General features: G+C 39.6%; 1 protein-coding gene across 1 annotated transcript; it reads right to left on the reverse strand.

The window, feature by feature from the left end:
• On the reverse strand, positions 1 to 23,213 carry LOC103417551 (putative inactive kinesin-like protein KIN-7B). Its single transcript, XM_070811532.1, has 11 exons — positions 22,933 to 23,213; positions 6,663 to 6,801; positions 6,249 to 6,560; positions 3,691 to 3,879; positions 3,521 to 3,586; positions 3,299 to 3,423; positions 2,779 to 3,115; positions 2,191 to 2,289; positions 1,151 to 2,101; positions 736 to 1,055; positions 1 to 619 (listed from the first exon to the last, which is right to left on the reverse strand). The coding sequence occupies exons 1-11, from the start codon at positions 23,211 to 23,213 to the stop codon at positions 292 to 294; spliced, it is 3,147 nt and encodes a 1,048-aa protein (XP_070667633.1). The 3' UTR covers positions 1 to 291.

The raw sequence follows: 23,213 nt of genomic DNA on the forward strand, positions 1-23,213 counted from the left end.
TGGTAAAAATTGTAGCTTGGTGTTCTTTTCTTTTGAGCGTCGGTAAGGAGCTTTACTTTACAAGAAACTAGGGAAGCCTTACGCACCATTTCTAGCTTGACCAAATTTACAATCACAACTTTTTAACTCAAAAACAAAAATATTACAATCAGAAAGCAGATCCAAAAAATAAAAATATACAATCTGAAGAGAGAATATCAAATGGGATATTTGACACGGAATCATAATCTATACGCAAATGGAATTGGACTCGATGAAATTTCTGTACTGGGTGATCAATCTTGCAAAAGCTTACACAAGAGACCTGAAACTTTCTGACCAAAAGTGAGATTTCCGCTTGGTGACAGTGTCTCGCGGTGCAAACCTGAGACCAAACATCTCCTTGAATGCTTGCTCGGGCTCTACTGAACCTACCAACTTTGCAACAATTGTGGCACTGTCCATGATATGGTCCAGGTTTTGTGTGTTACTCCACAGGAGGTTTGCCAATTGCAACCGCCTATGCTTCGAGTGTAGACTGATACCCCACTTTAGGTAGAGGTTATTTCTTTCATCCTCAGACAGTCGCCTTCGCATTTGCTTGCTCAGCATGTGTCTCTCACTAGTCAAAGCCTTCATGCTATTTACAGAATAAAACATGTTTTAAGCCGACCAATGCAGGCAATATGTAACAAAGTTAAAACATATCGTGAGTGTCTGCAACCTTCTATTCTAGATCGGTGATAACGAACATACCTTGAAGCGGGTGTTAGAGTTTGGCCATCTTCCAGAGTCTGATTTCCACGCGAAAATGTGTCTTTGAGGAAGGACAGTCTCCTGACCTCAACCTCCATGTAAATCGAATCACTTGGGTCACCTTTAAATAGGAGGAATAAGTAAGTCCTGTGAACCAACGACACATTGCAGGCATCCCAAAGTTCAATGATCTCTCTTTGCAGCTTGTTGAATTCTGAAGGCCACCTTGAAGGGCTTTCGTCATCAATGGGCATTGGGTCCAAGCCAACATCTTTTACATCATTTGGAGATGGTATGGGCATTGAATCCGTCTCCGGTACCTGCAACACGAGACAATCCATGTTAGAACTATAATTAATCAGATTGTCTACAACTTCTCTTTTTTTTGTGATGCAATATAATCAAAATCACTCACCACAGAATCAGCAAATTGAGTATTGCATTGTGTATCGGTCGTTTCCTCTGCTCCTTCAACTAAAGTACTGCTTTCAGTTACCTTGTCATCAGTTGTGGATTTTGTATCCTGTGCTTTACGCTCATCAATAGCAGCACTTCTTGCAGAAGCCTGAAAAGCATTTCTTGATAGCCTTTCAGTCTCAGCACCATAGTTCAGAGAAGGAAGTTTCTTTTGGAAACCCTCGGGCCTTCCTATAAATTTTTTCTCAAACTCAATAGCAGGTGTGCTCTCATTCTTCTCTACCAACTCAAGCCACCATGGAGACGAATTATTCATAAGCCTTGCTTTGCAGCTTCTACTCCTCCTCAACATCACAACAGAGGGGCAAAACATTTCTTTCTCGGGCAGCCATTGAGGTGTCCTTTCAGAAGAAGGAACTACAAAACCTTTTTGTTTAGGTAGGGGTGACTCCAATTCCTGATTTGTGCCATCTCCATTTTCAACTGTGGTCAGTCCTGAGGTAGCTGTGTTTGCGAAAGGAGACGACATATTTGAGTTTTGGTATCTACTAGCACTTGAATCTGATATATTTGACACTATATATCTGTTTGTGCCAGACTCTTCCATTTCAATGCAGCGAACTTCCTTGCAGAAATCCTCTGAATTTCCATCAAACTGTTCTTTGCTTTCCTCTTGATGCAGATTACCGTCAACAAAATTAGGAATGCCATCGGATAACTGCCGGGAGGAATCAGTGTGCATGAAATTCTCTTCCAAGTCAGGAAGTTGGAACAGAGTCTCCTCTGAACTAGTCCTACTGTCTCCATCAGAATACTGAGAGGTGCCAAAAGATCTCACACTGTTGGCTCGGCCACGAGAGACGGCCCGAACAGGCGCACCTGCCATTTTCATTTCAAAGTCCCATGAAACTTGCCCACGCAATTTGGGGTAATAACGTTCCAGATCCTCCTACAATTATATGAAAAGAAATTCAACTTAGCACAGACGGAGAAAATTGTAGTGAAATAAAATTCTTCAGTTTATTTTAGTACACATACTTCTGATGGTTTATCATCTCCAAGCACTCGCACCAGATCCTTAACCTGAGATTGAGCAAGGTCTCGTTGCTGAGTTAGCTCCGATACCTCTTTTTTGAGCTGCATAATGAATAAATAAAACCAAAAGTTTTAGACAAGAAGAAGGAGCCTGAATCATGAATAGGAAAAACTGTACTATGCCTCATACATATGAGAACCACGGATCAAAGGACAATCAAATTGCCATGGTTTCTAACAAGGTGAGCACAAGTGAAGATGTTCAGAGATTTCTGCATGAGAGGACTCGAGAATCATGACCCATGACTACAAGTAACTAGCATCGAGAAACATGCTTCATCAAATTGTGCAAAGACCAGAAAGAAAATATTTGTAGGTAACTGCATATCAAAGAGTATAATTCACCTCGGCTTTCCATAGTTGGAATAACCTGGCTTTTAAATTTTTTCGTGAATCCGTGATCTTTTAAGAGGTCAGCATAGATACTGGCCTTTGTTATGTGTTTCTTTGCCCAGTTTTAGATATGTTCGGGATAGGTACCAAATGCATTTTTGAGGATCTGACAGATAATAATAGGAGCCTATTCGTTACCTTTTCAATTTGAAGGTCCTTTTCTCTCAGTAATGTTGAAGAATCAGCTGAAACAATTTTGTGTCCTGAACCTCTCAACTCATTCTCTAGTCTAGTCAATTCTTTTTGCAAATGCTTCACCAATGCTTTATCCGACATGACCACGTTAACTTGTGCGCTTGTTGTCACTTCTTTAGCACAGCTCGCAAATAAGAGGGTATTTCTTGATTGCTCAACATGGCTATGTGCAGGACTCATGGTACAGATGATGGCAGTTCTAGCATTTCCTCCCAACGAGGACTGCAGTATGCGGGTTAGCTTTGAATCTCTGTAAGGAACATGCCCACTTCTTCCCTTGCTGCGTGAAACCACAGTATTGAACAATTTCGTAAAAATTCTTATTATGCGAACTTCATTTTACATGAACTAATACAAAGAATCAATGGGAATAATAAGACTCGACATTTCAATTGCACAAAGTAGAATAAATTTTTGCAAAGACCATAACTGAGAAAATGAAAGACAAGCTACTCAAGCTGACCTGAGCTTACGGATAACAGTGCCTAGAGTTAGTAAACTGCGATTTATGTGGCAACCCTCTTTCAACCTTGCTCCAGCTGATAACGTCTGGGACGCACGTTCACTTCCAGCAAGATCAACAAAGTTCTGTACAGTAAAGAATTATATCATTCTGTTGTTATCCTTTATTCCTTTAGTCGTGATTATTTATTCATTTTTTTCTTTAAAAACTTTTAGTACTTACCACAACAGCAGTAAGGGAGCTTGATTTGTCATAGCCAAGAAACTCACGCGCTGAACTTTCAATGACCTGATAAAACCACAGCATATTAGACTCTTGAGGTAATTTAACATAATTATTAAGCAAGCAACTATTTCTTAGCCAACGAAAAAACAATGTGATATTAGTCGTACCAACACAACAGTTGGCTTTCTTGACCTTCCACTAAAGCCTCCTTGCCATCCAGTGAGACAATTCTTCCAATCCCAATGCATGCAGTCTAATGACCCTATCATGCCCGGACACCCACGGTCTTCAGCTTTGCGAATTAGTCGATTCAGATCTTCTTGATTTGGCTTGCGAAGGTACTCTTCTTTGTAAACCTGAACAATTGTGTCATATAATTGTTCAAGAGTATGAAGGCATGTAAACTCAGACATACCATGGGTTTCATCCATCGAATTAGCTAGGGAGCCATAGGTCATCATTCGGGGTGCAACAGTAACCTTCTGATGAGATGAAAAACCAGGACAGCCTGCTCTGTCCCGTTTCTGTCGAAAGTATGGATTGACCTACTAGACATCACGAAGTAAACACTCGAAAACATGACGCCTCATCCAGAAGCGACGTCTGAAATCCTTTTTTGTGTACACCGAGTTGGGGTTGAAGTAGTTGTTCATCAGATTGGCATAAGACATCGCTCTGTTTCGTAGTTTGTAAGAGCGACCAACAAGAGAGCCACCCCATTGAGGTTGTTCCTCAGTTGGCTGACATACCATGGTTGTTGCTCTGTTTTGTTTGTTGCGCCTTACTTGAACTTCTTCATCAGACTCCTCATCTTCTCGTCTCATTTGAGCCCATTTTGCTTCCAATTTGGAATTGGATGAGGACCCCCAGTTGGAATACGAAGAGATCCAAAGTTGGAATTCATTGCAAACTTGAATTGAAAGAGATTGAATTGAAATAGATTGAATTCAAAGTTGTGTGAATTATAGCCCAATATCCACCTTATTTATAGCAAAAAAGAATTCAAATCCAACGGCTAGCTGACGTCATGCTGAATCACTTAGCCATTGGATTTGAATTTAAGTGGTAGTTTTTAAATAATAAATTATGTTTGGCCCTCAGTTGGAGACGGAGGCAAATATGGCAATGTATTGTTCATTAAAATATTAATATCTTGGACGACCAAAGGACTAAAACGAGCCATCTTGCCAGCCCTCGGTTAATGATGACCTTAGGTTGGAGATGGTCTAAGGTACTCAGAAAAATGTCACCTCATAAGGCACTCGAAATAGAATTTTTTTTAAAGACTGTGATAGTACCCTTTAAGCTAATGTGAATGTATAATTTTTTGTTTGACTGTGATAGTACCCTTTAACCTAACATGAATATATAAATATTTTTTTTGAAAAACGATATTATCTACACTAAAAGGTAGGAGAATGGACTAACCTCACAATGAATTAGTAATAATGTGGTTCAAAAGCGAACATGAATATATAAATTACAAACAAAAAAGAACATAACCTGGTGTGAATTTTAGTTCTAGTTATTTACTGATTTTTTGTACTTTTATTTTTGTATGGTATATGTATAATGGTTTCTATGAATAATATTCACAATTCCAAGAAATTATAAGCCTTTGTCTCGATAGCTAGTTTGCGTTTTGTTATAGAAATAAATCAACTTGATGTTATTCCAATGCCAAAAGAATGAAAGAAAAAAAAAAACTTGTGTAGAGCTCAACTTTATTTTGATTATCTTTGAATTAGACTAGAGTTATACATAAGACTAGAATGCATGACAAACCTTGCGGAATTTTGTAGGATGTGAGTGGTCGGTTGATCAATCATACCGTGCCAATCGACTAACTACTCACATCCTGCAGTATTGAATCTAGTATTGGAGAAAACGTACATAAAGCCAGGTTGTTTCTTTTCTTTTGTTGTACGAATGAGATGAGGGATAGAAAGAGATGAGAAATTAAGAATTAGTAGTATCTGAGAAAGGTAAAAAATGTAGCTTAGTGTTCTTTTCTTTCGAGTATCGGTAAGGAATTTTACTTTACAAGAAACTAGGGAAGCCTTACGCACCATTTCTAGCCTGATCAAATTTACAATCAATTACAATCAGAACTTTAACTCATAAAAACAAAAAAATTACAATCAGAAAGCAGATCAAAAAAGAAAAAATATACAATCAGAAGAGAGAAGTGATAATGGGATACTTGTCACGGAATCATAACCTATACGCGAATGGAAATGGACTCGATGAAACTTCTGTACTGGGTGATCAATCTCGCAAGCTTACACAATAGACTTGAAACTTTCTAACCAAAAGTGAGATTTCCGCTTGGTGACAGTGTCTCGAGGTGCAAATCTGAGACCAAACATCTCCTTGAATGCTTGCTCGGGCTCTACTGAACCTACCAACTTTGCAACAATGGTGGCACTGTCCATGATATGGTCCAGGTTTTGGGTGTTACTCCACAGGAGGTTTGCCGATTGCAACCGCCTATGCTTTGAGTGTAGACTGATACCCCACTTTTGGTAGAGGTTATTTCTTTCATCCTCAGAAAGTCGCCTTCGCATTTGCTTGCCAGCATGTGTCTCTCACTAGTCAAAGCCTTCATGCTATATACAGAATAAAACATCTTTTAAGTCGATCAATGCAGGCAATATATAACAAAGTAAAAACATATCACCAGTATCTGCAACCTTCTATTCTAGATCGGTGATAATGAACGTACCTTGAAGCGGGTGTTAAGAGATTGGCCATCTTCCAAAGTCTGATCTCCACGTGAAAATGTGTATTTGACGAAGGACAATCTCCTGACCTCAACCTCCATGTAAATAGAATCACTTGGGTCACCTTTAAATAGGAGGAAGAAGTAAGTCCTGTGAACCAATGACACGTTCCTGGCATCCCAAAGTTCAATTACCTCTCTTTGCAGCTTGTTGAATTCTGAAGGCCACCTTGAAGGGTTATCGTCATCAATGGGCATTGGGTGTAAGCCAACATCTTTTACATCCCTTGAAGATGGTAAGGGCTTTGAATCCGTCTCCGGTACCGGCAACACGAGACAATCCATGTTAGAACCATAATGAGTCAGCTTGTCTACAACTTCTCTTCTTTATGAAGCAATATAATCAAAATTACTCACCATAGAACTATCGGTCGTTCCTTCAACTAAAGTAATGCTTTCAGTTATCTTGTCATCAGTTGTGGATTTTGTATCCTGTGCCTTACGCTCATCAATGGCAGCATTTCTTGCAGAAGCCTGAGAAGCATTTCTTGATATCCTTTGAGTCTCAGAACCATAGGAATGATAGTTCGGATATTTGTAAATTTGTACAACAAAAACAACAACAACAAAGCCTTTTCCCACTAAGTGGGGTCGGCTATATGAATCCTAGAACGCCATTGCACTCGGTTTTGTGTCATGTCCTCCGTTAGATCCAAGTACTCAAGTCTTTTCTTAAGGTCTCTTCCAAATAGGTCTTCCTCTACCCCTTCGGCCCTGAACCTCTGTCCCGTAGTCACATTTTCGAACCGGAGCGTCAGTAGGCCTTCTTTGCACATGTCCAAACCACCGGAACCGATTTTCTCTCATATTTCCTTCAATTTTGGCTACTCCTCATTTACCTCGGATATCCTCATTCCCAATCTTATCCTTTCTCGTGTGCCCATACATCCCACGAAGCATCCTCATCTCCGCTACAACCATTTTGTGTACGTGTTGATGCTTCACCGCCCAACATTCTGTGCCATACAACATCGCTGGCCTTATTGCCGTCCTATAAAATTTTTCCTTGAGCTTCAGTGGCCTACGACGGTCACCCAACACGCCGGATACACTCTTACACTTCATCCATCCAGCATTCTATGATTGAGATCTCCATCTAATTCTCCGTTCTCTTGCAAGATAGATCCTAGGTAGCGAAAACGGTCACTTTTTGTGATCTTCGCTAGATTGCTCCGGTCATTAGTGTGGATAAGTATATAAATGGATAGAGATAGGAAAGAAAACATAAGATGTACGTGGTTCACCCAGATTGGCTACGTCCACGGAATGGAGGAGTTCTCATTAATTGTGAAGGGTTTACACAAGTACATAGGTTCAAGCTCTCCTTTGGGGAGTACAAGTGAATGATTTAGTACAAATGACATTAGGAAATATTGTGGGAGAATGATCTCGTAACCACGAAACTTCTAAGTACCGGAGTGTGGTATCGTCTTGACTTTCCTTATCTGTCTCATAGGTAGATGTGGCATCTTCTCTGGAAGTACTCTTCCTCCATCCAGGGGTGGTATCTGTAACTGGTGGAGATGCACAAGGTAATGTATCAATGTCACTTGAAGCTTACTTGTAGTTTCAGGCTTGGTCAAGCGCGATACAAACCATGTAGTAGGAGTCCCCCAAGTCGCCGAGCTAGGGGATCTGCTGAAAGAGGTAACAGACAAGGTAAGCAATCAGAGCTCCGACTGATTGTTCACATTCTCCCTATCTTGCAGGCAGCATGAAGGATAAAGAGAAGAAAAATGAGAAGAGATGATATGGGATACTTTTGCTTTTGAAGAAGTAACTTTCCACAGGCTTATTCTTGAACTGGGCTGGAGGGTTTTCTGGTTTCCTCCAGAGTATAAGGCCGACTGAAGAATTTGAGGGTCAAAACAAGTCCGTCAAATCTAGAGTACGTTCGACCCTGCTGATATGGGATACTTTTGCTTTTGACAGAGTAGTGGATGTATCGGCACGTGTGCTGTTACGCTTGTCTCCACATGCTTCCTTGTATCCTTCTCACTTGCCCTATCTGTTCCTCAGGCAGATGCGGTATCTTCCCTGGAAGCATAAGATGTTGAAGATGAGTACTCGAGAGCAATGCCAGGTAAGTAATCAAGTAAGGGGTTCCAGGCAGTCAGTTCCTGGCTGGAAGCTTGATTCCAAGTGTTGACTGATTGCTCTCTTTCTCCTTGTCTTGCAGGTAAGAACAAGGTCAAAGGAAAAGACAGGGAAAAAGCATGATATGGGATACTCTTGGTTTTAACCCTGATGATATGAGATATTCTTGCTCTAGTATAGCTTGTTTACAGAGGTATTATCGGGGGGAAAGAAAGCTGAATATTTCGAAAGGCTTCGTTGGGAGTGCCCTCTCAGATAAGAGGAAGGGTTGAGCATTTTTGCAGGTCTGCCTGTTCGTTGGGGATGGAGGTCGACATATATAGGAGTCTCCCTAACATCAAGTAATAATGCTATTCCTTTACCCTGCTTGGTCATAGCACGGTAGTTGGAGCTGCCAGCTTCACAAGTTTTAACTCTGTCAGAGCACTTTGAAAAAGTGGTCTGTGGTATCTGGAAAGCTGATGTTGCGTGTGAAGATTACAGACAAGCTTTATCCAATGAGATCCGGCTCTTGAAGTTGGGAATGTGGTGCCTCTTCGGTTTTCGAACAAGCAATCCTGTCGGGGATCTGGCTCTCGAGATTCGGAGAACGATGCCTCTTCGATTTTTGAGAAAGCAATCCTGCTGGGGGTCTGGCTCTCGAGATTCGGAGAGCGGTGTCTTCGATTTTTGAGAAAGTAATCATGTTGGGAGTTTGGCTCTCGAGATTCGAAGGGCGGTGCCTCTTCGATTTTGGAGCAAGCAATCTTGTTGGGAGTGTTTTCTCGAATGTGAGTAAAGGTTGGGCATGTTTGCTAGTCTACCTTGCCACGAAGCACAGAGGTTGACACACAGGGACTTTCCAATTATCCAGCAGTGGTACTGTTCCTTTACCCTCTCTTCGATTTTTGAGAAAGTAATCATGTTAGGAGTCTGGCTCTCGAGATTCGGAGGGCGGTGCCTCTTCGATTTTGGAGCAAGCAATCTTGTTGGGGGTGTTTTCTCGAATGTGAGTAAAGGTTGGGCATGTTTGCTAGTCTACCTTGCCACGAAGCACAGAGGTTGACACACAGGGACTTTCCAATTATCCAGCAGTGGTACTGTTCCTTTACCCTCTCTTCGATTTTTGAGAAAGTAATCATGTTGGGAGTCTGGATCTCGAGATTCGGAGGGCGATGCCTCTTCGATTTTGGTGCAAGCAATCTTGTTGGGAGTGTTTTCTCGAATGTGAGTAAAGGTTGGGCATGTTTGCTAGTCTACCTTGCCACGAAGCACAGAGGTTGACACACCGGGACTTTCCAATTATCCAGCAGTGGTACTGTTCCTTTACCCTTGTGGGTAATAATATGGTAGCTAGGCCTTCAAAATTTATGTGTCTACACTTTGTTAGTGTTGTTTCTTTGCTATTCTTTTACCCTTCTTGGTCAGAGCGATGTAGTGAGAGCTGCAAGCTTCACGTGTCTCAACTTTGTCAGAGAACTTTGGCAGAGTTATATGTGGTACCCATGAGCTACTGTTGCGTGTGGGAAGTGGGTGAGTGAACAGTACGATTCATGTGCTTTCTACTTCGCCAGAAATCTTCGACAGAATGCCCATAATTTCCGCAAAGCTGAGTGTGCGTGACAGGTGCTGACAAGGCTGGAAAAGTAGTCTCAACTTTGTCAGAGAACTTTGGCAAAGTTATATGTGGTACCCATGAGCTACTGTTGCGTGTGGGAAGTGCGTGATTGAACAGTACGATTCATGTGCTTTCTACTTCGCCAGAAATCTTCGACAGAATGCCCATAATTTCCGCAAAGCTGAGTGCGTGTGACAGGTGCTGACAAGGCTGGAAAAGTAGGTGCCTCTTCGATTTCTGAGATCGGCCCTCGTGGTCTCTGAGCAGCCCAGCTTTTGAGAAAGCAAACCTCTTCGATTTTTGAGATCGGCCCTCGTGGTCTCTGAGCAGCCCAGCTTTTGAGAAAGCAAACCTCTTCGATTTCTGAGATCGGCCTTCGTGGTCTTTGAGCAGCCCAGCTTTTGAGAAAGCAAACGCCTCTTCGATTTCTGAGATCGACCCTCGTGGTCTCTGAGCCGCCCAGCTTTTGAGAAAGCAAACGCCTCTTCGATTTCTGAGCAGGCGCCTCTTCGATTTCTAAAGCTTCGTCGAGTGCAGATTTTTATAGGGGCTGACATTAAGTTCCAAAACACACTTGAATATCCACCAGTAGAAGCTTCATTCTTGCACTTCTAAGATCTTGATTTGTCCGACCTCTTCTCTCTTCAACACCTTTGAAAATGTCTAGCCCCTCCGACCGTCGTTTTGACTTGAACCTTGTTGAAGAGGCAGCCCCGCCTTCTCCAGACAACATATGGCGCCCATCCTTCGTCTCCCCTACTGGTCCTCTTACCGTTGGGGATTCCGTGATGAAGAATGATATGACCGCTGCGGTAGTGGCCAGGAACCTTCTCACTCCCAAAGATAACCGACTACTTTCCAAACGGTCTGATGAGTTGGCTGTTAAGGATTCTCTGGCTCTTAGTGTTCAGTGTACAGGTTCTGTGTCTAATATGGCCTAACGCCTATTTGCTCGAACCCGCCAAGTTGAATCATTGGCGGCTGAAGTGATGAGTCTCAAACAGGAGATTAGAGGGCTCAAGCATGAGAATAAACAGTTGCACCGGCTCGCACATGACTATGCTACAAACATGAAGAGGAAGCTTGACCAGATGAAGGAATCTGATGGTCAGGTTTTACTTGATCATCAGAGATTTATGGGTTTGTTCCAAAGGCATTTATTGCCTTCATCTTCTGGGGCTGTACCGCGTAATGAAGCTCCAAATGATCAACCTCTGATGCCTCCTCCTTCTAGGGTTCTGTCCAGTACTGAGGCTCCGAATGATCCCCCTCCGGTGCCTTCTCTTTCTGGGGCTCTACCGACTGCTGAGACTTCTCCTAATCAACCTTTGTGAAGGCTCCCTCTTGTTTGTTTATTTTGACTCAAGTATATGTACATATTTATAACTTATCGGGGATATCAATAAATAAGCTTTCCTTCATTTCAACGTTTTGTGTTAAATCACCAAAGCCTTCTTCGCTAAGTTTTTTGAATTTTCTTTTGTTGAAGCTTGTACGTTGAAGCTTTGTGAGTGGAGCATGTAGGTTGAGGTAATGTTCCCTTAATTTCCCGAGCGAGGACAACTTCTCGGTTGGAGACTTGGAAAATCCAAGTCACTGAGTGGGATCGGCTATATGAATCTTAGAACGCCATTGTGTTCTGTCCTGTGTCATGTCCTCCATTAGATCCAAGTACTCTAAGTCTTTTCTTAGGGTCTCTCTCAAAGTTTTCCTAGGTCTTCCTCTACCCCTTCGGCCCTGAACCTCTGTCCCATAGTCGCATCTTCTAATTGGAGCGTCAGTAGGCTTTCTTTGCACATGTCCAAACCACCGTAACCGATTTTCTCTCATCTTTCCTTCAATTTCGGCTACTTCTACTTTACCCCGGATATCCTCATTCCTAATCTTATCCTTTCTCGTGTGCCCACACATCCAACGAAGCATCCTCATCTCCGTTACACCCATTTTGTGTACGTGTTGATGCTTCACCGCCCAACATTCTGTGCCATACAGCATCGCCGGCCTTATTGCCGTCCTATAAAATTTTCCCTTGAGCTTCAGTGGCATACGGCGGTCACACAACACGCCGGATGCACTCTTCCACTTCATCCATCCAGCTTGTATTCTATGGTTGAGATCTCCATCTAATTCTCCGTTCTTTTGCAAGATAGATCCTAGGTAACGAAAACGGTCGCTCTTTGGTATTTCTTGATCTCCGATCCTCACCCCTAACTCGTTTTGGCCTTCATTTGCACTGAACTTGCACTCCATATATTCTGTCTTTGATCGGCTTAGGCGAAGACCTTTAGATTCCAACACTTCTCTCCAAAGGTTAAGCTTTGCATTTACCTCTTCCTGAGTTTCATCTATCAACACTATATCGTCTGCGAAAAGCATACACCAAGGAATATCATCTTGAATATGTCCTGTTAACTCATCCATTACCAACGCAAAAAGGTAAGGACTTAAGGATGAGCCTTGATGTAATCCTACAGTTATGGGAAAGCTTTCGGTTTGTCCTTCATGAGTTCTTACGGCAGTCTTTGCTCCTTCATACATATCCTGTATAGCTTGGATATATGCTACTCGTACTCCTTTCTTCTCTAAAATCCTCCAAAGAATGTCTCTTGGGATCCTATCATACGTTTTTTCCAAATCTATAAAGACCATGTGTAAATCCTTTTTCCCATCTCTATATCTTTCCATCAATCTTCGTAAGAGATAGATTGCCTCCATGGTTGAGCGCCCTGGCATGAACCCGAATTGGTTGTCCGAAACCCGTGTCTCTTGCCTCAATCTATGCTCAATGACTCTCTCCCAGAGCTTCATTGTATGACTCATTAGCTTAATACCCCTATAGTTCATGCAATTTTGTACATCGCCCTTATTCTTGTAGATAGGCACCAAAGTGCTCGTTCGCCACTCATTTGGCATCTTCTTCGTTTTCAAAATCCTATTGAAAAGGTCAGTGAGCCATGTTATACCTGTCTCTCCCAAAACTTTCCACACTTCGATTGGTATATCGTCTGGGCCCACTGTTTTTCTATGCTTCATCTTCTTCAAAGCTACAACCACTTCTTCCTTCCGGATTCTACGATAAAAAGAGTAGTTTCTACACTCTTCTGAGTTACTCAACTCCCCTAAAGAAGCACTCCTTTCATGTCCTTCATTGAAAAGATTATGAAAATAACCTTTCCATCTGTCTTTAACCGCGTTCTCTGTAGCAAGAACCTTTCCATCCTCATCCTTGATGCACCTCACTTGGTTTAGGTCCCTTGTCTTCTTTTCCCTTGCTCTAGCTAGTTTATAGATATCCAACTCTCCTTCTTTGGTATCTAGTCGCTTATACATATCGTCATAAGCCGCTAACTTAGCTTCTCTCACAGCTTTCTTCGCCTCTTGCTTCGCTTTTCTATACCTTTCACCATTTTCATCGGTCCTATCCTTGTATAAGGCTTTACAACATTCCTTCTTAGCCTTCACCTTTGTTTGTACCTCCTCATTCCACCACCAAGATTCCTTTTGGTGTGGGGCAAAGCCCTTGGACTCTCCTAATACCTCTTTTGCTACTTTTCGGATACAACTAGCCATGGAATCCCACATTTGGTTAGCTTCCCCCTCTCTATCCCACACACACTGGGTGATTATTTTCTCTTTGAAAATGGCTTGTTTTTCTTCTTTTAGATTCCACCATCTAGTCCTTGGGCACTTCTAAGTCTTGTTCTTTTTTCTCACTCTTTTGATATGTACATCCATCACCAACAAGCGATGTTGATTAGCCACGCTCTCTCCTGGTATAACTTTGCAATCCTTACAAGTTATACGATCCTCTTTCCTCATTAGAAGAAAATCTATTTGTGTTTTTGACGACCCACTTTTGTAAATTTGTATTTGAAAAAAAAATTAGGAATGATAGTTCGGATATTTAATGAGCTTTTTTATTTTTTATTTTTTACAAACCACAACATTGGTGGGTTAAATACACATTAGTGGTTAGGAGAGAGAAATTGGTAAAAATCGAAGTAGGACCATCATGTGTTTAAATTCTAGAGTGTATCGCAGAATTCTAATCTCAGGAAAAAAAAAAAACTAAGAATTTGAATGCTATTAAAACCCTTAGTAATAAAAATTATTGGCAACGAATACAACTATTTTGCGATAATACCATAATGTTTAAAACAATTACAAAGAGGAATGAATGAAGGAAAATTTCGCTTGAATCACATTAACACATATAAACCCTAAAACCTAGTAACAAATAGTGAACACTACGTACATGATTTTTTTTAGAGCCAAAAGGGTACTAGACAAGAAAATTGGAAAGGTTTACTCTCTGTCTCTCTCCTAGGGTTAGGGATCTACTGAACCTACCAGCTTTGCAACAATTTCGGCACTATCCATGATATGGTCCATGCTTTTGTGTCACTCCTCAATATTCTCTGCAAGAGGAAATAATAGTAATCAAAATATCATAATGTTATGTAAAACTGCATATAAGTACCTTCTGAAGGGGGTTAATTTTGCTCGTTTGCCTTGAACTCCGGTTTGTTTAAAAGTAACGACAAGCAGGAACAATAATGAGACTAGCCTTAATTGTTCTGCAGTACATGGACAAACGTATTTCTCGCCATTATTATTCCTACTATGTCAAATTTGTGAAGAAGCGAAGAATTGTTGAAATAGAATAGATTAAGTAAATGAGCACCCTTTTATTGGTAAACTCATTTTAGCACAAATATTATATCACACCCTACTTCGTATGGTACAATACTCATGCCCCCACACGCCCAAATATAACGTTAACGAGCTACAGTTGCGTCAAGGGCGGAGCCAAGATTTTTTTCTTGGGTGGGCTAACTGAAATTAGTGCCATAAAATCATACGTTTATTTTTTAGGAAAACTAATGAAAAGGGCTTGAAAACTTTGAGTTTTAACGATAAGAACAAAATAAAGGGTAAAGTGAATAGTATCAGGATTGACTTTTTAGTGTAAAAATGTGGTTTTTCGTTAAAGTGAACAGTACCGGGAGCTTTTCGTTAAAGTTCCCCTTTTTTTTTTGCTTACATAAAACTATATAGTAATCAATATAAAAGAACGACAATAGAATATAAATTATTCTCAAAATCATAACCTAGCCGATGTATTCAAGGACAATATAAATAATTAACCTATTAATTAAATCAGGAATAAGTAAATAAAGAGATTAAGAACGTACCAAAGGTGACTTCATTGGAAAATCGCAATGGAAAGTACAAAATTGCGGACATAGGGATTTACTTGTGGATTTAAAAAAAAAAAATCATTTTTCTTTTCTTGAGAAAGAAGCACAGAAGCTATATCGCATATGGTAAATGATCTTTTTCTTTACTCCATACCATATTCAAAGTGAGTTGGTTGAAAGACCCAGAAATATAGTCACTGAGGGGTTTTAGGATAGGATAAAGGGGGACGGGAGATAGAACTAATTTATAATTTTTAGCATAAAACTTATGGTGTGTGATATCTACACATCCCTTTTTACTTCTCACACACCCCTCATCAATTTCTATCATTTGATATTTTTCAAGTCATTTGATCCTTTTCAAGTCATTTGATCCGACGGTCGAAAATTAAAAAGGTATGTGAGAAGTAAAAATGGATGTGTGGATAGCACACCCCAAACTTATTATTTATTACCTATCCTTTACTAAATATACATTAAATAATAACCTGTATTGAAATTGAATGGCCTATAAGCATGAGATTACAAAAGAATAGTGTTATTCACTTTCATTTTTACCTCCAACACACCCTTATTAATCTTTTACCATTGATCATCTTCAATTCATTCTATACGAATGTCGAAAATTGAGAGAAGGTGTGTGAGAAGTAAAAATGAGTGCATGAATAGCACTATCATTACAGAAAACATCCCTGAGCTATAGCCCACCTTAGCCATGTGGGTGGCTCCGCCATTGAGTTGTGTCAATGTTAAGTTTCAAATCATTCAACAAATGTTCTTGCTTTGGTTATTCAGACCAAACAAAAAAAAAGATAAAAAGAATATAAAAGATACGAAGGTGTGCAAAATGAACACACTTTTACAAAGTGTAGCATGTGCATAACAACTTGAGCCAAAAGGCAATTAGGAGTCAATCAAGAGTCGTTCATAAGCCTATTTAAACGTCGTTTTGTAAAAATTATGGGCAATACGCCGTAGTGAAGTTTTCATCTTTCTAAACTTGGACCTGGAAACAATGAAAAAGACATGTCTTACTTTTACCAGGAATTTCACGATCATACGAGTAGCCATATAGCGGACAATAGTTTTGTACATGCTTGAAATAGGACGAGCAACTTAAGTTTCTAGAAAAATAAGCATTACACATCAATATCCAATGTAGCTGCAATAACCAAACATAATGCACGGGTAAAGGCCGAACAAATATAAAACTGATCTCCATTACTTACGATGTTTCACGAAGTTTTTTTAAATTGGTGTGGTAGTTGTTTTATTACTATTGTTCATTCCTCAATAATTTAGAAAATGATTTACAACGCAAACCAACAATGTGAAGTCGTAACAAGGCATCAAAGCAAATACATCAAAATTTTATTCTAACTCATGAAACATCCCACAAATTTGTTAGCGCTAGAGAAGTTGAATTCTTTGTTTAAGATAACGAAGAAGAAGGTGGGACAGAAGTTGCAATTATACAATAATTACATACTTGGTCAGCCCTAGCTTGAATGGCAGTTCTGTTCCCGGTGTGTTCATAAGTAAAGGTGTTGTTCATGAAAACATTATGGCACGGTCTTCCTAATGCCACAAGAGCCTGGCAACTAAAGTCACTGATTTTCTTTCCTTTGAAAATATAGTTGTACACGTCGAATGCGTACTTTATGCTGAAATGTTTTTTGCACTCAACCACGGCCGGCTAGTCATCCAAATGCGCCAATGTTGGAAGTGCGCAACTCGCCAAAAACAAAATGACCACAATTGGATGTATGTTTCGTCTGGCCATAATTGTGGAACAAGTAACTTTTGATTTTCTTAGAAAATGACCCCTTAGATGTAGTTGAACTTTGATGCAAGAAGTTCTACACTTATAAGGGATAAGGCAAAGGTACGAGTCATTCGAAAAATGAAAAACACATTTTCCTTTAAAACTACTTTAGCAACGTATTTACTGATGTAAGGTATGAAATACGAGAATTTCTATTTGGTATTTATTTTGGTACCATTAACGCAACTTACAAGTTCTCATAAATTGTTTAATTAATCTCAATAATCACATAGCTATTTATTATTTCGCACAAATATTACTTGTTTGCAAATTAATTCAATGACTAGTTTATTACAAGAGAGTTGCGAAAACTATGAACTAAACTTGCATGTTGTGTTAGTGACTATCGTTGCATGAAAAAGAGAAGACAACCATGAAAAAGAACACAACAAGCCTTAATTGTTATGTAGTAAATGGACAAAAATATTTCTCAAGCATTATTATTCCAACTATATTAAAATGAAAATGTGATGTAAGAGATTAAATTTGTTATGAAGTGAAGAATTGTTGAAGTGCAATAGATTAAGTAAATGAGCACCCTTTCTTGGTAAACTCATTTTATCACAAATATTATATCACACCCTACTGCGTATAGTACAATACTCATGCCCCACATGCCCGAATATAATGTTAATGACCTACAATTACGTCCATGATAAGTTTCAAATCATTCAACAGATATTCTAGTTTTGGTTATTTGGACCAAAGAAAAAAAGATAAAAAAAATATTAAAAAAAAGATACAGAGGTGTGCAAAATGAACACACTTTTACAAAGTGTGGCATGTGCATAACAACTTGAACCAAAAGGCCAATATGAGTTGATCAAGAGTGTTTCACAAGCCTATTTCAATGTCATTTTGAAAGAATTTTGGGCAATACACCATGGCCACGTTTTCATCTTTCTCAACTTGGACCCATAAACAATGAATAAGACATGTATGATTGTTACCAGGAAGATTCCAATCGTACGAGTAGCCATATAGCAGACAATAGTTCCGTACATCCTTGAAATGGGACAAGGAAAATAAGTTTTAAGACAAAGAAAAAAAAGCATTACATATCAATATGCAGCGTAGCTGCAATAACCAAACGTAATGCACAGGTAAAGGCCAACAAATGTAAAAGTGATCTCTATTACTTACGATGTATCCAGAAGTTTTTTAAATTGGTGTGGTAGTTGTTTTATTACTACTGTTGATTTCCTCAATCATTTTGAAAATGCTTTATAACTCAAAGCAAAAAAGTGAAGTCGTATCAAGGCATCAAAGCAGATACAATGAAATTTTATTCTAACTCATGAAACATCTCACAATTTGTTAGCCCTAGAGAGGTTCAATTCTCAATTTAAGATAGCGAAGAAGGAGGTGGGACGGAAGTTGTAATTATACAATGATTAAATACTCAGTCAGCCCTAGCTTGAATGGCAGTTATGTTCCAAGTGTGTTCATAAGTAGAGGTGTTGTTCACGAAAATGTTATGGCACGATCTTCCCAACGCCATAAAGGCCCGGCAACTAAAGTCACCAAAAGCCTATTTCAACCTCGTTTTGTAAACAATTTGGGCACTACGTCATAGTGAAGTTTTCATCATTCTAAGCTTAGACCCGGAAACAATGAACCTATGACTGTTACCAAGAATATCGCGATCATACGAGTAGCCATATAGCGGACAATAGTTCCGTACATGCTTGAAATGGGACGAGCAACCTAAGTTTCTAGGAACATAAGCATTACACATCAATATGCAGTGTAGCGGCAATAACCGAAAATAATGCAAAGGTAAAGGCCAAACAAAATGTAAAACTGATCTCTATTACTTACGATGTTTCACAAAGTTTTTTAAATTGGAGTGGCAGTTGATTTATTACTATTGTTCATTCCTCAATCATTTGAAAATGCTTTACAACTCAAAGCAACAAAGTGAAGTCGTAACAAGGCATCAAAGCAAATACATCAAAATTTTATTCTTACTCATGAAACATCCCACAAATTTGTTAGCCCTAGTGAAGTTCAATTCTCAATTTAAGATAGCGAAGAAGGAGGTGGGACAGAAGTTGCAATTATACAATGATTAAATACTCGGTCAGCCCTAACTTGAATGGCAGTTCTGTTCCTGGTGTGTTCATAAGTAAACGTGCTATTCACGAAAACATTATGGCACGGTTTTCCCAGCGCCACAAGGGCCCGGCAACTAAAGTCACCGATTTTCTTCCCTTTGAAAATATAGTTGTACACGTCGAATGCGTACTTTATGCTGAAATGTTTTTTGCACTCAACCACTGCCGGCGAGTCATCCAAATGCGCCAATGTTGGAAGTGCGCAATTCGCCAAAAGCAAAATGACCATAATTGGAAACATGTTTAGCCCGGCCATAATGATGGAAATAATGAGTAACTTTTGATATTCTTAGAAAATGATCCTTTAGATGCAGTTGAACTTTGGTGCAAGCAGTTATATACTTATAAGGGATGAGGCAAAGGTGAGAGTCATTCGTAAAATGAAAAATGCATTTTCCTTTAAAACTACTTTAGCAACGTATTTGCTTATGTGAGGTATCAAATACGAGGGTTTCTAATTTGGTATTTATTTTCGTACCGTAAACTCAACTTACAAGTACCCATAAATTGTTTAATTAATCTCAACAATCACCTAGCTATTTATTATTTCACACTAAAATTACATGTTTGCAAATTAATACACCGACTAGTTTAATACAATAGAGTTGCGAAAACGGTGAACTGAACTTGTATGTCGTGTTAGTGACTACCGTTGCGTGCAAAAGTGACGACAAGCAGGAAAAAGAACGCAACTAGCCTTAATTGGTCTGCAATAAATGGACAAACATATTTCTCGACATTATTATTCCTACTATGTCAAAATGAAAATGTGACGTAAGAGAATAAATTTGTTAAAAAGTGAAGAATTATTGAAGTATAATACATTAACTAAATGAGCACCTTTTTCTTGGTAAACTCATTTTAGAACAAATATTATATCACACCCTACTGCGTATAGTACAATACTCATGCCCCACAAGCCCGGATATAATGTTGACGATCTACAGTTGCGTCAATGTTAAGTTTCAAATCATTCAACAAATGTTCTTGTTTGGTTATTCAGACTAAAGAAAAAAAGATTAAAAAAAATATAAAAGATACGGATCTGTGCAAAATGAACACACTTTTACAAGGTGTAGCATGTGCATAACAACTTGAACCAAAAGGCCAATAAGAGTCAATCAAGAGTCTTCCATAAGCCTATGTCAACCTCGTTTTGTAGACAATTTGGGCAATACGTCGTAGTGAAGTTTTCATCATTTTAAGTTTGGACCCAGAAACAATGAACGTATGACTGTTACCAAGAATATCGCGATCATACGAGTAGCCATATAGCGGACAATAGTTCCGTACATGCTTGAATAGGGACGAGCAACCTAAGTTTCTAGAAAAATAAGCATTACACATCAATATGCAGTGTAGCTGCAATAACCGAAAATAATGCAAAGGTAAAGGCCAAACAAATGTAAAACTGATCTCTATTACTTACGATGTTCCACAAAGTTTTTTAAATTGGAGTGGTAGTTGTTTTATTACTATTGTTCATTCCTCAATCATTTGAAAATGTTTTACAACTCAAAGCAACAAAGTAAAGTCGTAACAAAGAATCAAAGCAAATACATCAAAATTTTATTCTTACTCATGAAACATCCCACAAATTTGTTAGCCCTAGTGAAGTTCAATTCTCAATTTAAGATAGCGAAGAAGGAGGTGGGACAGAAGTTGCAATTATACAATGATTAAATACTCGGTCAGCTCTAACTTGAATGGCAGTTCTGTTCCCGGTGTGTTCATAAGTAAAGGTGCTATTCACGAAAACATTATGGCACGGTTTTCCCAGCGCCACAAGGGCCCGGCAACTAAAGTCACCGATTTTCTTCCCTTTGAAAATATAGTTGTACACGTCGAATGCGTACTTTATGCTGAAATGTTTTTTGCACTCAACCACTGCCGGCGAGTCATCCAAATGCGCCAATGTTGGAAGTGCGCAATTCGCCAAAAGCAAAATGACCAGAAGTGGAAACATGTTTAGCCCGGCCATAATGATGGAAATAATGAGTAACTTTTGATTTTCTTAGAAAATGATCCTTTAGATGCAGTTGAACTTTGGTGCAAGCAGTTATATACTTATAAGGGATGAGGCAAAGGTGAGAGTCATTCGTAAAATGAAAAACGCATTTTCCTTTAAAACTACTTTAGCAACGTATTTGCTTATGTGAGGTATCAAATACGAGGGTTTCTAATTTGGTATTTATTTTCGTACCGTAAACTCAACTTACAAGTACCCATAAATTGTTTAATTAATCTCAACAATCACCTAGCTATTTATTATTTCACACTAAAATTACATGTTTGCAAATTAATAGACCGACTAGTTTCATACAATAGAGTTGTGAAAACCCGTGAACTGAACCTGTATGTCGTGTTAGTGACTACCGTTGCGTGAAAAAGTGACGACAAGCAAGAAAAAGAACGCGACTAGCCTTAATTGTTCTGCAATAAATGGACAAACATATTTCTCGACATTATTATTCCTACTATGTCAAAATGAAAATGTGACGTAAGAGATTAAATTTGTTAAGAAGCGAAGAATTGTTGAAGTACAATACATTAACTAAATGAGCACCATTTGCTTGGTAAACTCATTTTAGAACAAATATTATATCACACCCTACTGCGTATAGTACAATACTCATGCCCCACATGCCCGGATATAATGTTGACGATCTACAGTTGCGTCAATGTTAAGTTTCAAATCATTCAACAAATGTTCTTGTTTTGGTTATTCAAACTAAAGAAAAAAGGATTAAAAAATATATAAAAGATACGGAGCTGTGCAAAATGAACACACTTTTACAAGGTGTAGCATGTGCATAACAACTTGAACCAAAAGGCCAATAAGAGTCAATCAAGAGTCTTTCATAAGCCTATTTCAACCTCGTTTTGTAAACAATTTGGGCAATATGTTGTAGTGAAGTTTTCATCATTCTAAGCTTGGACCCGGAAACAATGAACGTATGACTGTTACCAAGAATATCGCGATCATACGAGTAGCCATATAGCGGATGTTTATACCATATTTAGGGCCTCGTATTTAGATCTCGTACAAATACTCAGGGGACTTAAATGTAATTATGGGATAAAGGAAGGGGCAAATATGTAATAAGTGAGGAGTCCTTATTCTATAAAAGGACCCCTCACCCTCACAATTGGAGAGGGCTCATTCTCACCATCGGAGGCCATTTCTGAAGCCTCTCACCCCCTCTCAAAGCTTCCTCACACCCCCTAAGCTCTAAGCTCTCTCTCTCTCTCCCTCTTCAACACAGAAATACAATACAATCAGTGTGGACGTAGCCCAAACCTTGGGGTGAACCACGATAACTCTTGTGTCATTTACATTTCTTGCAGATTCACGGTCGGATTTACGTTGTTCCAAGACCATCCGGTTTTGTGCATCAACATTTGGCGCCGTCTGTGGGAAACGACACGAAAAGCTATATCTACTATTTCTGAGCAAAATCCAACTGTTGGGTTTCGTTGTGAAGATCAAAGATACCAGATATGGATGCCTTCTCTTCCTCCTTTCTATCTATATTTCCCACTCAAAAAATATATATATCAATTTCTCCTGCCATAACATCCCCCAAGCTCAGCAGCATCTATGCTGTAAGAATTGAAACCCTTCAGTGAAACCCTCCAGTGAAACCCTCAGTGGACCCCAGGCACGTGCTCTCCTACAACTTTGCTCCAGTTGAAGAACTTCCGCCCACGGAGTGCGAGATCATATAGGGCACCCTGTCGCCGTGCCTCGACGGAGCCTACATTCTATAAATCCCCGAACCCGCAGTACCTTCCGCGTGGGCCTACCACCTGTTTGACGGGGAAGGAATACTTCACTCCGTTAGGATTTCTGGAGGCTGGACGGTGCTCTGCAGCAAATATGTCAACACCGGTGCTCAGTGCACCGTTGAACGCGACGTCGGCCACCCTATTCTTCCCAACGTCTTCCCTGGCTTCAACGGCCTCACTCGACCCAACAAGGTCAGATCTTCGACGACGCCAGCGCGATCCACCTTCACCATGAACCGCTGCCTGAGCTGGAGCTGCACCGACAGGGCCTTGCTCTTCCAT

The sequence above is a fragment of the Malus domestica genome, chromosome 02 (genome assembly GCF_042453785.1).
Source record: "Malus domestica chromosome 02, GDT2T_hap1".
Lineage (NCBI taxonomy): Eukaryota > Viridiplantae > Streptophyta > Magnoliopsida > Rosales > Rosaceae > Malus > Malus domestica.

Excerpts from the sequence above, each read along its gene's own strand:
- LOC103417551 (XM_070811532.1), bottom strand. The coding sequence starts at position 23,213 with ATGGAAGAGCAAGGCCCTGTCGGTGCAGCTCCAGCTCAGGCAGCGGTT. Across the intron at positions 3,880-6,248 it reads CTCTTAACACCCGCTTCAAG|GTTTACAAAGAAGAGTACCT; the intron begins GTACGTTCATTA and ends ACAATTGTTCAG. Across the intron at positions 3,587-3,690 it reads GAAAGCCAACTGTTGTGTTG|GTCATTGAAAGTTCAGCGCG; the intron begins GTACGACTAATA and ends TGGTTTTATCAG.